The sequence below is a fragment of the Chenopodium album genome, chromosome 6 (genome assembly GCF_948465745.1).
Source record: "Chenopodium album chromosome 6, dcCheAlbu1.1, whole genome shotgun sequence".
In the NCBI taxonomy this organism is placed as follows: Eukaryota; Viridiplantae; Streptophyta; class Magnoliopsida; order Caryophyllales; family Amaranthaceae; genus Chenopodium; species Chenopodium album.
This window is the reverse complement of record NC_137839.1, coordinates 76702719-76717848: the sequence shown is the minus strand read 5'-3', so window position 1 is coordinate 76717848 and position 15130 is coordinate 76702719. Positions and strand designations below refer to the sequence as shown.

Below are 15130 nucleotides of genomic sequence, written 5' to 3'. Positions count from 1 at the left end.
AAAATCGAAAAAAAATTAAAACCCAGAAAATCGAAAAAATTAAAATCGAAAAATAGTTGAAAATCCAGAAAATCCAGAAAATGAAGAAAAAATTAAATTAAAACCCAGAAAATCGAAAAAAATTAAAGTCGAAAAAAATTAAAACCCAGAAAATTAAAAAAAATAATAAAATAAAATAAAATCGAAAGCTAGTTTAAAACCATGAAAATTAAAAAAAATCGAAAAAATTAAAATCGAAAAGGATTTAAGACCCAGAAAATCGAAAAAATTAAAATCGAAAATTAGTTGAAAATCTAGAAAATCGAGAAAATCCAGAAAATGAAGAAAAAATTAAATTAAAACCCAGAGAATCGAAAAAAATTAAAATCGAAAAAAATAAAAACCCAGAAAATTAAAAAAAAAACGAAAAAATACCCAGAAATCGAAAAATGAATAATAATCGAAAAATGAATCAAAATCGAAAAACAATAATAATACCCAGAAATCGAAAAACAAATACCCAGAAATGAAATCGAAAAACAAATACCCAAAAATGAAATCAAAAAACAATTACCCAGAAATCGAAGAAAAATAAATCAAAATCGAAAAAAAAACCTATTAAATTCGAATAAAAAAGAACCAGAAATCAAAAATAATAATCAAAATAAAAAAAAAAAAAAACCTATTGCATGTTGGAATTCTTCGAATGCAAGAAGGGAGGAGGACACCAGGGAGAAGGAGATGAGGGAAGAGAAGTAGAAGGAGGAGATGGAGATCGAGAAAGAGGAGGAGAGGAGAGGTGAGAGAAAGAGGAAGAGAGGAGGAGAGAGAAAGAGATTCGGCTGAGAGGAGTGTAAAAATTAGGGTTGGGGGGGTTTTATAGGGCCGGTTTTTTTTTTTTTTTTTAAATTTTTTAATTGCTCCGGTTCAAAAAGGCACCGGTTCAAACCGGTGGCCTTTATGTTTTTGGCACCGGTGCCTTTTACTCTGGTTTAGCTTCCCACCAATTTTGTAGGCCATTTTTGGCACCGGTTTGGACTGAACCGGTGCCAATTAGGGGGTGCCATTTTGATATTTTCTACTAGTGAAAAGCACAAAGAATATGGTACCTAAGCCCTAAGGTACTTGGTTTTTTTTTTTTTTTTTTTTTTTTGCTTATATGATAATTAAAGCTCTACCTGACACAACACACCGGGTAAGCTATGCATAAGCCTTGTTTATAAAAGATTGACATGAGCCCAGCAGAATAGGAATTTTTATGGTTTGTCTCAAAAATGGCCCATTTGAACATGAGACACGCTAGATCGGCATATGGGCCTATACAGCATGGCCCATGCCCATTTTTACCCCTAAACCACATACACATAAATTAGTTGAAGATACTATATACAAGTACAAGATTACAACTTTACAAGTATATCAGTAGCTGTTATTACTAGTGCTGTCAAATTTCAAACCGAAACCGTTTAACTGCCCGAAACCGACCGACCCAAATGAGAACCGAACCGATTAAAAACCGATTTTTTTGAAACCGAAAACCGACCCGAACCGTATTTTAGTAAACCCGAAACCGAATCGACCCGAATAATTTTAAACCGTATAAGAACCGAACCCGTTAACAAACTGAACCGAATATAAACCGAACTGAAAGAAAACCGAACCGAAAAAGAACCGAACCGTATTGAACTCAAAACCGGTTCCAACCCGAAACCGTTTAAACTGGCAAAAAAACCGCTTACACCGAACCGTTAGCAAACTGCTACCCGTTTGCACCGAACCATTTAAAAACCGAACTGGTTATAAACCGAACCGTTTATGAACCAAACCGCTTCTAAATCGAACCGTTTACAAACTTTTTTTTATATAATTAAATGGATTTTATTTTTTTTTTTTAATTTTTTTTTTTTTACGGGGATATAATTAAATGGATTAAATATTAGAAATCTTAGAATATTTTTTTTAAAATAGCAAGGAAAATCATTCATTAAGGTCTTAAGGATAATCACTGATTACTTGATTAGCAACACTTGTGTATGTATGATTATCCTTAAGCAAAAGAAGACAAAACTAATTAAAAGATTACTAAGAGGTGTGAGTGTGTGACAGCATGGAACTGAATTCTGATACTCTTGATCAGTAGAGGACAAACAGTCAAATACAATATTAGGTTATTTTTTGTAGGTTTGATTGATTATAAAAAGGAAGTAGTATAGCAGTAGAATGGTGATGTTTGTGTTTTAAGAGTTGTGAGCTAAAGTGAGTGTGTAGACTTGCAGCCTAAAGCTGCTAACTTGTAAAAAAAATCATTTGTTATCAATGAAAGCTTCAACCTTTCCTCTTAGTCTTTCTATTTCGGGTTGAAGCAATTACACACCTAACTAGTTCCCATCCCCTAAAATCATTCTGTCTCCTAATGAAACTGAATTCAGACAGCTCTTGAACCACGTACTAGAGACTAGAGTTGACAACATTAATCAGTGTTCACAAACAAGAGCAAAACAAGCAGGCTCATACAGAGCTAATATGCACAGCATTGCAAATTACATATACAACTGCTGCCTCCTCCATTTGCATGTATCTCCATTACGAGAAGTAAAATGCAAATCACCAGACAGAATATAGCACCTGCAATGCTCTCATGTAGTTCATAGGCCAGCCAGTTTGGCATGACAACAAAGAACAGAAATCGAGAGACAGAAACTGCAAGCAAGAATTTCACGTTATAATACTTTATGATTGATCAACTAGGTTACATCTGATGCAAAAAATTAATTTATTCTTTCCTAGAAATTCATCAGGAAAACAGTAATTTGAAGCAATAGAAAAAACAGCAAAAGGGCTTAGAAATTTGCTGAGATAACTAAAACAGTAGGGTAACACAACAGATGAAAAGCCAACTGCTTCAAAGCATTGAATCAACATCCTTAAGCTTAGCAAATGTGCTGAGATAACTAAAACAGTAGAGTGTTAAGTGATTTCTTCAAGCTCAAACAAAAACTATGAATTCATTCTTCAATACACAACACTTCAATATAACAATCCCAAAACCAAGCAAAGTCCATTAGCAATTTTTTTCCACAGGAACATTACAGATGAAATTAAACAAGATGAGATGGCAGAACACAGCAGACAGAACAACATACATGGCAGAACAGCAGCAGAGAGCAGCAGAATAGAAGAACAGCAGCAGAGAGCAGCAGAATAGAAGAGCAGTAGCAATCAGGAGCAGAATAGAAGAGCAGCAGTCAGCATACTTCAGAACAGCAAAGAACAGTCAGTATAATGGAAGAGCAGTCAGCGGACATTAAAACAGCAATAAGCCATCAGCAGACATTCACCCCAATGTAGCATCGCCTAGGCTTGAGGAAAAAGAAAAGCTATATGTGAGCAGAAGGGAGGCAGGAGGAAAAAAAAGCTATTTAAAAAAAAAAGATTAAAGGACGTCAATACCTTCCGAATTAGATGCAAAACTTTCATCTATCACCTCTTTACCAATTTCAAGGACGTCTTCTTCAATATCACAATCATAACCACGTAACCAATTTTGTGTGGTAACCAACGCCTCAACATTCTTAGGCAAAAGCGCACTCCTATACTTGTTTAAAATACGACCACCCATGCTAAAAGAAGACTCAGAGACTACCGATGTTATAGGAATGGCCAAAACATCCCTAGCCATAACAACTAATATAGGGTACACCCTAACTTGAGATTCCCAATACTTGAGAACATCATAATTCTCCCCTTCAATAGATGGTTGACGAGGAGTACTCAAATAATTATCAATCTCCATCGATGGTCGGTTTAATGGGCCATCATCATCATCAATATTCTAGAAAAGTTCAAACAAAATGTTTTTATTAAATAATAAAATTAAAACATACAATTATTATTAGGTAATATTTTTAAAAAGAAATTAATTACCTTGAATATGTCATCATCGTCACCATTTGATTTATCGATCACAATTGGGATGGAGGGGGGAACAATTGTACTTGAGTTAAAACCGGAAGACATAGATGAATAAAAGTTATACAACTCCAAAAGAGCATCTTTAATCACCTTTGCCTTTTCAACACATGCCTCCTCAACATAAAGCACTTTCAACATCTTTGTCACTTTAATAAGCTTATAGCGAGGATCAAGAACAATAGCAATTGAAAGGATCAAACTATAGTCATCCCAATAGCCCTCAAACTTTTCAAGCATAACTTTTGCCATGGGTGCAAGTTTAGGGTCTATATGGGCTTTAGTTATTGTGTGCTCAATTTTCAAGACACTAGCAAAATACAAATTTGCAGTAGGATATTCTGAACCAGAAAATAACACAGTGATTTCATAAAATGGCTTTAGGAAATTACATATTTTTGCAAGGGTATCCCATTCATCATCCGAAAGTTTGAATTCATAACCCATAAACTTATCGATAACCATTTTCAAGGCTTCCTTTGCTTCTAAAGCTTTTCGGAGCATCGTATAGGTGGCATTCCAACGAGTCACAACATCAAGACGTAACTTACCATTAAACACACAATTAGCCTCAGAAAGAGCATGCTCAAATTGAGTAAGCCTAGAGTCCGAAGAATCAATATATTGACAAACTTCACGCAATTTTTGAACACTACTATCAACTTCTTTCAAACCTCTTTGAACAATAATGTTCAACACATGAGCTGAACATCGAATATGAAAAAATTTACCATTACAAGGAAGAGGAGAAGTCAACATTAAATCTTTCTTCAAAAGATTAACCATGACATCCATGGATCGAGCATTATCAACAATAATTGCAAAAGCTTTACCCTGAAGCTTCCACTCCCCAATAAGTTTAAACACAAAATTTTCTATCTCAACACCAGTATGAGGAGGACCACAATATCTAAAATTCAGAATTTTAGACCTTAGACACCAATTTTTGTCAACATAATGTGCAGTTAAAGTGAGATAACCTCGATTAGTGCATGTTGTCCACAAGTCACAAGTGAAGCTAACTCTACCTTCAATTCCAGAAAAAGTTTGCAACAACAAGGACTTAAACTTATCATGCTCAACAATACAATATTTCAAAATAGTGTTTCTACACACATGCTTCACATTAGGATTCAGATTCGTAAAAACTTCCTTAAGGCCATGATGCTCCACAATACTTAAAGGATAGGAATGCAAAATTATAGCTTTAGCAAGCAATTGTAAATGATGACGAGTTTGATTAAACAAAGGCTGAACACCACTTTCTTTATGTCCAGGATGATGTGGATGTTTTTTCATGCATGAGGTAGTATGAGCTTTACAAGTGGAGGTACCAGCCATACCTGGTGCTTTATATTCATTACCGCAAACATTGCATCGGGCATATCTTATCAGAGCAACACCAACCAACTTATCAAAAAAGGTGTAATGCCTCCACACATCTGATGTTCGTTGACGCTTACTACCACTAGTGGTAGTGACTTGTTGTTGAGAAGAATCTTGATTCTGAACAGTGTCTTGAGAATCTATAGTATGCTCATCATAATTTCCAAACCCTTGCTCCATTACTAAAAAAACATAAACAAAACAACACATTTCATGGCAGAACAGCAGACATGGCAGAATAGAAGAGCAGTAGTCAGCAGACATCAGAACAGCAAAGAACAGTCAGCAGAATAGAAGAGCAGCAGAATAGAAGAGCAGCAGACATGGCAGAACAGCAGAACAGCAGAATAGAACAACAGCAGCATAGAACAGCATCAGCAGAACAGATTAGCAACAGAATAGAAGAGCAGCATAGAAGTTTATTCATGAGAATATATGATTGGCAATGTTCTAATAATCTCAAATATGTACAATTCTGTCTCTTGAATGTTCGTGTGTTACCAATTACCCTTAATCAATTGACTCTGATCATCAAATTGTAGACTTTTTTTTTTTTTTTTTTTTTTTTTTTTTTTTTTTTTTGAGGAAAATTTGATGCATTATTATTTTAGCAACATTTGGGCCCAAACTTCAGTTTATAATAGACTAGTAATGTTCCTGGACATAATTTAATGGAATATATAGCATTCTTCAACACTTTCTGTCAATTTAATTCCTAATTCACTCTAATTTTCAATTCCTAAAACAATTAAACTTATATATCCTTATAAACAAAACCCCATTCTTCAACACTTTCAGTCAATTTATTCATTTATATATATAAAATCAACAACTTGGCCATCTTTTATATACTATTACTATCATCCATTCATCCCCAAATTTACATTTTCAATTGCCATACATTACAAGAAATACATAAACAAAATATAAATAATAATAAAAAAAAACCCAATTCATACCAACAAAAAATATCAATTAAAATTGATGGAAACAAAAAATATCATGTGCCAATGACCATGATATATTATCGACAAGCTACTATACCTAAATAAATTAATGTTTGATTGCTAAGAATTGGAGTGCTTGCATGTGAATTATACATCAATTTAATTTGTTATATATATTTTGTATACTTCCTCCATTATAAATTGGTTAAATCATGTTACTAAGAATTTCATACCTGAATTCTACATCCTAGCTCAGATTCTACACTACAACATCGCAAAAAGTACGAGAAAGAGAGAGTTCATACCTGAATTTGGAGATTTAGGGCAGCAACAACATCGATGAGAGAGAGGGAGATCAGGACAACTTCAAGGTTTGGTATTCTGGCAGCCGTGAATGAATGTATGAGGGAGACGGAGGCGCCGTGAGCCCGTGAGAATGAATGTTACGGAGAGGGAGATTTGAGAGGCGCCGTGAGCCCGTGAGAATAGAGTGAGAGTGGTAAAGTGAGAGTGAGAGTGAAAGGGTTTCAAAAGGGTTTCATGTAAATCTAACCATTGATTTTTTAATCTATGGTTAAGAATGGTGATCTGTGTGTGTTGTGGGAGAAAGAATCTAACCATTGATTTTTTAATCTATGGTTAAGAATGGTGATCTGTGTGTGTTGTGGGAGAAAGAATCTAACCATTGATTTTTTAATCTATGGTTGAGAGTGGTGATCCGTGTGTGTTGTGGGAGAAAGAATCTAACCATTGATTTTTTAATCTATGGTTGAGAGTGGTGATCCGTGTGTGTTTGTGTGTTGTATATTCATCTACAAAAATATTATTCCTTCAATTCTTAAGTATTTTTTTGCCCCATTTGATCGGGATCAGTGCCCAAGACACGTATTAAAACATCTACTAGTATATATCTTTATTTTCATACACGTAAAAATTATAAAAACGTTATATTAATAAAATGTATAAATAGATAAATTTAAAAAGATCACTCATGAGTCTATAACTTTGTACTAATACATACGAATAACGATGATACGAATATTTACCTATGAGATAGTTAGATGCCATGTGTTAATAATGTGTACATATGATCGATTGAACTAATCAATATTACCTTGTTAATTAGTCATTACTGTTTTCTTTCATTATACAAATCAAAGTACTTTGTAATATCTTCATAATTTCATGAAAATATATAATGATAAACGAGTCATAATTATCAGTCTTGTTGACTAATTAATTATCGAATTACCAAATTGCAAATTTCCATTTCACAAGAACTCATCAAATCATGACTATGATACTACGCGTAGTATATAAATGATTAAATAAGAAGCATATAATAACCTAATTGTAAAACAATAATACATTAATACACTAACTCTTATAATCTACTTCGTAATAAACTAGTAAGATCAGTATGACTAAACTTGAAACAAAACATAATATGTATTTATAAAATCAAGGAGAATTTGCTTATAATATGATGCCTAAATATGAAATGATTCGTGACTTTATATAAAACTTGTGAACGCAAAAGGTTAGCAAGTACTATCAAATGATTCGCGTCAAGCTTGAAGTGGTGGAGTATGAGCTATGCCAAATATGCAAATTAGTTATGATTTTGATTGTAAAAGTTATGATATTTTCTCTAAATCTGTGGTTTACAGATCCTTATTAATGTAGATGCCGTATGGCTTTTATTTAATGATATTATTCTTCCCGTTCAAAAAAAAAAAAAAAGTACTATCAAATTTCAAACCAAAACCATTTAACTGCCCGAATCCAAACAACTCGATAAACAATTTATTTTTTGAAACCGAAAACCGACCCGAACCGTAATTTAGTAAACTTGAAATGGAACCTCTGAATAACGTTAAACCATAGAAGAACCGAACCAATTATAAACTGAACCGAAAAAGAACCGAACCAGTTATAAACTGAACCGAAACAGTTAAAAACTGGACCGAAAAAGAATAGACCAATTATAAACTGAACCAAAAAAGAACCGAACTGTTTCTAACCCGAAACCGTTTCCAACCCGAAACTGTTTGAACCGGGATAAAAACCGTTTACACCGCACTGTTAACAAACCGCAACCCGTCTGCACCGAACCGTTTATTACCCGGACTGTTTACAACCCGAAATCGAATTAAAACCGCTCAAGAATAAACCGAAACCGAATCGAACCGATAACTATTTAAACCGACCCGTGAGACAATTAAACCGATTCCAAACCGACTCGATTTAATACCGAACCGATTTCAAACCGAACCGAAACCGAACTGTCAAACCGTTTTGACAGTGCTAGTTATTACGGTTGTCTACTCGTTGCATTACGAATGATATCTTGATTGTCTATTCTTTGGGCAACAAGCCAACAACTGATCACACCCTAAGATTATTAAAGTTGACTAATTAAACAATCTTTCATGGAAGTTTAATGCATGGAATAAAATAATACAACGATCAAGAGTATACTACTTGTATTCCATTATTTTATCCCAAGTCAAACGTTTTACGGAAAATTGTACCATCCAATAAGAAATTCAACTATTGATAAGCTACTTGAAAAAAATAAATAAAATTGAGTAGTTAACTATCACATAAGTGGATAACCATCTTACACATATTGACAGAATCACTGATTATTAATCAGTGGTAACTGTAAACAATATTACATTAGATTTTGCTTTACTTTTGTATAATGCCTAACTTAGTTCGTAAAGTCTTGAGATGTAATATTGAGATGTAATACTAAGCTGTTGTGTCTTTATATACAACCAAAAAAAAAAAAAAATTGATATTGACATAGTATTAGTAAGTACTCCGTATACAATATGATTACGTGTACGTACATATAGTTATCTCCTTTGTTATGTCATTGTTATCATCTCCTCGTCACATAGTTTAAGGCCCGATTTATAAAATCCAGTCAAGTGCCTTAGATCGAAAATGTGACAATTTTTTCTCGGACATCTTAAATCAATATACTTTGTATTTGATTATTAAAGTCCTGATAGGGGGAGTCTTTGATTAAATTCTAGTTGCTTGTCAACAAAAAAAGTCTTACTGTCTTCAGATATTGTATTGCTATTGTTCTATTATGCATAAACTAGATGATTATTATTAAAGTACTTCCTCATATTTCATTCAATTCTATAAGCTAAAATGCATAATCTTCTGCTCTGTATTTTTCTTATGATCAACATCTTCAATAACATTCTTGTTCTTGCTGATCCACCATACTGGAATTGCCCTGATGCTAACAGCAGCAACAACAGTACATCAAAAAGTTTTTTCCAGCAGAATGTTGACAGTCTTCTATTTTCAATCTCTTCAAATGCTTCTGTCTCTAAATTCTACAACACATCTTCCGGAAATGGTAGTGTTACATCATATGGGCTTTACCTTTGCTACGATTATGTCACACTCGAGACCTGCAGGACAAGCATGATCATGGCAACACAAGCAATTCGCAGACTTTGTCCGAATTCATCTGATGCAACAGTTTGGGGTGAGCAAAGTCTGCTTCATGTATCAAATCAAAGATTCTTCGGCCATTTAGATATGACAGGAAATATCAACAAGTATAACAAAAAATATGTATCAGAACCAGAGAAGTTTAGAACAGTTGTAAACACCAGTTTACATGAACTTGCTCTGAAGGCTGCTTATAATAATACTTCCTTGGATCATATGTATGCAACTCAGTCGACGCCTTTTTCAGGTGCACAGCATGTATATAGTCTTGTGCAATGTACTCTAGACCTGTCTCCAATCGATTGTCAACGATGTTTGCATAAGGGTATTGTAGATGTTCTTGGTTCAGAAAACTATAAATTTCGAGGTGGAAGGCTTCTTAGTAAAAGTTGCTATCTAAGGTATGAGTTCTACGCTTTCTATGAAGGGGAAACGTCAGAAGATCCTGCAATTCAGGGTAAGTGTTCTGAATTGTGTACAGTTATACTTGGTTAACAATGTTAAGTCAAGTAGCTCAATTTGTTTTTAACTTTGAGAAATTTTTTTGTTGCTAATGATTTTAGGTAAGAAATGGACAGCTCGTATTCTTTCGATTGGGTTGGCTTGTGCCCTGGCAACTCTTGTAGGATCTTGTGTGTTCTACATCATTCTAAGACGTAAAAGTCAAGGTAAGAGTTTATATTTTTTCTTGCAGTAAATATGCTCATTTTTTGTTCAGATAAAGCAGCAGCTTCATTATATGCAGCTACAAATTTTCGAGGAATGGACAGTCCTTTGTTTGATTTGGCAAGTATTCAAGCTGCCACAGAAAACTTCTCTGAAAAACACAAGCTAGGAGAAGGCGGTTTTGGTCCTGTCTTTAAGGTTAGCATACGAAAAAAGACAATATATTCTTGTTTTTACAGTCTGACATTTAAAAATTTTGGAACCGAATTAATTAAGTCTTTGCCCTTTGTTATCCACTCTATAGGGTGTCCTAAAAGACGGTACTAAAGTTGCTGTGAAACGACTCTCCAACACATCTGATCAAGGAACGGAAGAATTCAAAAATGAAGTTCTGCTAATCATGAAGCTTCAACATAAGAATCTTGTCAGACTGTTGGGATTCTGTGTAGATGGAGCTGAAAGGCTGCTTATCTATGAGCTTTTGTCTTCTGGTGACTTAGACTCTTGGCTTTATGGTACAACAACAAGAAAGATCTTTTAGTTCTTTATTTAAAGAAATTCAAAATTTTAGCATAAATAAGTTTGCTTGAAATTTGTTTACTTCTGTTCTGATCTTAGATGCACAGAAGAGTGCACAGCTTACATGGAGCAAACGGATTGAGATTATAAATGGGATTGCTCAAGGAATCCTGTATTTGCACGAGGATTCCCGACTTAAAATCATACACCGAGACTTAAAACCTGGCAATGTGTTGTTGGACTCTGATCTGAATCCTAAGATTTCTGACTTCGGAAATGCCAGAATCTATGGAACAACAGAAAATGAAGCAAGCACTATTACAGTAATTGGTACATAGTAAGTTCTTTATTAACAATTCGATCTTTTTTCCATTTTTAATAGTTGTCTAGCAGTACTAGCTGTTGTTTACTAATAATGCTACAATTAATAGTGGATATATGGCTCCGGAGTATGCAATGGAAGGAATGTATTCTGTAAAATCTGATGTTTTCAGCTTCGGAATTATGCTGCTAGAGATGATAACAGGAAGAAGATAAAATAGAGAAGAATAGAAAATAATTGGAATAGAATTGCTTGCCTTCTCATTGAAAAACATTGGGAATATATAGAGTTACAAAGATATCAGGAATTAACTAAAATATAAAAGATAAATATAAGGAAATATTCTATCAAATCTCCTAATATACGATAATATCTCAATACCCCCCCTCAAGTTGGAGCATGGGGATAAAAAATGCCCAACTTGGAGAGAAGATAATCAAATTGTGCTTTCCCAAGTGCCTTTGTAAAAATGTCAGCAAGCTGTGAAGATGTCGAAACATGAGAAGTAGATAGCCATCCCTCAGTAATAGCATCACGAACAAAGTGACAATCGATCTCAATGTGCTTTGTACGTTCATGAAAAACCGGATTCTTTGCAATGTGCAAAGCTGCCTCATTATCACAAAATAACTTAATTGCCTTTGGATGTTGCACACCAAGACTCAATAACAAAGCCTTCACCCATTTTAGCTCTTTAGAACACGAAGACATGGACCTATACTCGGCCTCCGAAGAAGAGAAAGAAACTGTTGGTTGCTTCTTAGTTTTCCATGAAATAGGAGATTTTCCAAGAAAAACTAGCCAACCAGATAAAGAACGTCGAGTAAGAGGACAAGCAGCCCAATCTGAATCACACCAACCCTGCAGAGTTAAATCACAATCAGAGCTTAATAAAATACCCTGTCCAGGAGTCCCTTTCAAGTATCGAACTACCCTCATTGCAGCATCCCAGTGTTCACTACGAGGTTGCTGCATAAACTGAGTCAAAATATGAACTGAATACGCCAAGTCAGGGCGTGTGACAGTAAGATAAATCAATCGACCAACAAGCCGTCTATAGGACTCTGGATCAGAAAGAAATTCGCCGGTGGCCAATCCCAATTTGTGATTTTGCTCCATGGGAAAACCACTAGGCTTTGCTCCTAACAAGCCCGTCTCAGAAACAATATCCAGAGTATATTTTCGCTGACACAAGAATAAACCTGCAGAGCTACGAGCCACTTCAATCCCCAAAAAATATTTCAAAGGACCTAGATCCTTCATCTTGAAACAGTCACATAAGTAGGCCTTAAAAACAGTCAATGCAGCGGAATCGTTCCCAGAAATAATCAAATCATCAACATACACTAAAACTGTAATCTGAGTATCACGAGTAGTATGAGTGAATAAAGAATAATCAGAGTAAGATTGTTTGAAACCATACTGTTTTAAGGCTTTGGTGAGTTTAGCAAACCAACATCGAGGTGCTTGCTTCAAACCATAAAGAGACTTTTTCAATCTGCAAACCAAAGAAGGATCCGAACTCTGAAAACCGGGTGGTAATTTCATGTAAACTTCTTCATCCAAGTCACCATGAAGAAACGCATTATGAACGTCCATTTGGTGAATTTCCCAATTCTTGGCGGCCGCAATAGCAAGAACAGTACGAACCGTGGTCATCTTAGCAACCGGAGCAAATGTCTCATCATAATCTACACCTTCTTTCTGATGGTTCCCATATACCACCAAACGAGATTTTAGACGCTCAACTTCACCATTAGCAAGAAACTTGGTTTTATAGACCCATTGACTTCCTAGAGCCTTTTTACCCGGGGGAAGAGGCTCCAAAGTCCAAGTACCATTGTTCTCTAAAGCTCGAATTTCTTCATTCATTGACTTACGCCATCCTTCATATTGCATAGCTTCTTTGAAAGTTGTCGGATCTTTAGTTTGAACAACGGCTGAAATAAACTTCCGATAATTCACAGAAAATTTGTCACAATGTATATAGTGTGCTAAAGGATAAGGAGTACCTGAAGACTGATTGGAAGACGGAGATGGACTATTGGCAAAGACCGAGTGAGTGACAAAATCACGAAGCTTAACAGACCGGTATTTTTCTCGAAAACCGCGACCCATATCAGGCTGTTGGGCTACGGGTATAGTGCTAGTGGCTGGCTGCTGTGTGGCTGGAGTGTGCTGCGGTGCCCCAGCAAGCTGCTGCTGCTGTGACGCAGCATGGTGCTGCTGCTGGGCAACCTCGGCAGTGGCAGCTTGCTGCTGTGCTGCAGCCTCGGCAGTGGCAGCTTGCTGCTGTGCTGCAGCCTCGGCAGTAGCAGCTTGCTGCTGCTGTTGAGCCTCGGCAGTAGCAGCTTGCTGCTGCTGTTGAGCAGCCTCGGCAGTGGCTTGCTGCTGCTGTTGGGTAGCCACGGCAGTAGCTTGCTGCTGCTGTTCATTGTGCTGGGCAGTGGACTCCGCGGCCCCCCTGTGGCCAGCAACATTTTGCCGCAAGGGGGTTGCGGAGTGGGCTGCCTCATTGTATTCATAGGCTTCGACATCCTCAAAAATTTCCGAAAAATCGCTATGAACATCAACCGACATATCATGCATACTCACATCAATATTAATGTCATCCGGACAACCAAAGGGAAAAATTTCTTCCACAAATTTGACATCACGAGACACAAAGAACTCTTTAGTTTCAAGATCATATAACCTCCATCCCTTCTTCCCAAACGGATACCCCAAAAATACACACTTTCGACTCCGACTAGCAAACTTATCCCCCTTAGTCTTTTGATTATGAGCAAAACACAAGCATCCAAAGGTACGAATAGCATCAAAGGAAGGGGTTTTATTAAAGAGAATTTCGAATGGGGTTTTGTTTTGAAGAATAGGGGTTGGAGTTCGGTTTATTAAGTGAGCGGCGGCCAAAACACATTCACCCCAAAAATAAATAGGCAATTTTGCTTGAAATCTCAAGGCTCTCCCAACATTAAGAATGTGTTTATGTTTTCGTTCAACTCTCCCATTTTGTTGAGGGGTTCCCACACAAGAAGTTTGGAAAATAATTCCAGTAGCAATAAAAAAATCAATCAAGCAATTAAATTCGGTTCCATTATCACTCTGAACAATTTTAATTGTCTGATTAAATTGCCTTTCAACCATAGCAACAAACGCCATAAACATCTGAAAAACTTCTGTTTTATCAATCAACAAATAAATCCACACAGCTCTTGAATAATCATCAACAATAGTTAAAAAATAACGAGCCCCACACGAAGAAACATGTCGATATGGACCCCATAAATCACAATGCACTTTCTCAAAAATTCTAGATGTTTTATTTTCACTCAAGGGAAATTTGTCTCTAGGATGCTTAGCACGAAAACATACTTCACAACCTTTATTTAAACTACTTTTATTGCTAATGTGCGGAAGTAACTTAACTATTTTCTCCGAAGGATGCCCCATTCTTCTATGCCAAAGCTCCAAATCTGACATTGCTTCAACCACAGACACCCGTTGCACCATATTCGACTTGCCAAAGAAATAATATAGTCCATCTCGCCTAATTCCCGTTCCAATCAGCTGCTTCAGTCGGTCCTGTATAGCACACATATATGAGTTAAATTGAACAACAACATTTAATTGATCACTGAGTTGTGTAACGGAAAGTAAATTGCAATTAAGATGTGGCACAAAAAGGACTCCAGAGATAGTTATTTGATCGGATAATTTGACCGATCCTTCCAAAGTAGCAAAAACACTTTCACCATTCGGCAATCCAACGGGACATTCAATATAACGAGTGTCAAATAACCAAGATTTATTGCCGGTAACATGATGAGTAGCTCCGGTATCTATAATCCAACAAGTA

The 15130-nt window shown here is 35.8% G+C and overlaps 1 protein-coding gene across 1 annotated transcript; it reads left to right on the top strand.

Annotated features, from left to right (window-relative positions):
• Window positions 1-9446: 9446 nt before the first annotated feature.
• Window positions 9447-11486, top strand: LOC145636393 (cysteine-rich receptor-like protein kinase 25). Its single transcript, XM_081687947.1, has 6 exons — window positions 9447-10221; window positions 10328-10432; window positions 10510-10628; window positions 10735-10945; window positions 11049-11286; window positions 11381-11486. The coding sequence occupies exons 1-6, from the start codon at window positions 9453-9455 to the stop codon at window positions 11484-11486; spliced, it is 1548 nt and encodes a 515-aa protein (XP_081544073.1). The 5' UTR covers window positions 9447-9452.
• The last annotated feature ends 3644 nt before the right edge of the window (window positions 11487-15130 follow it).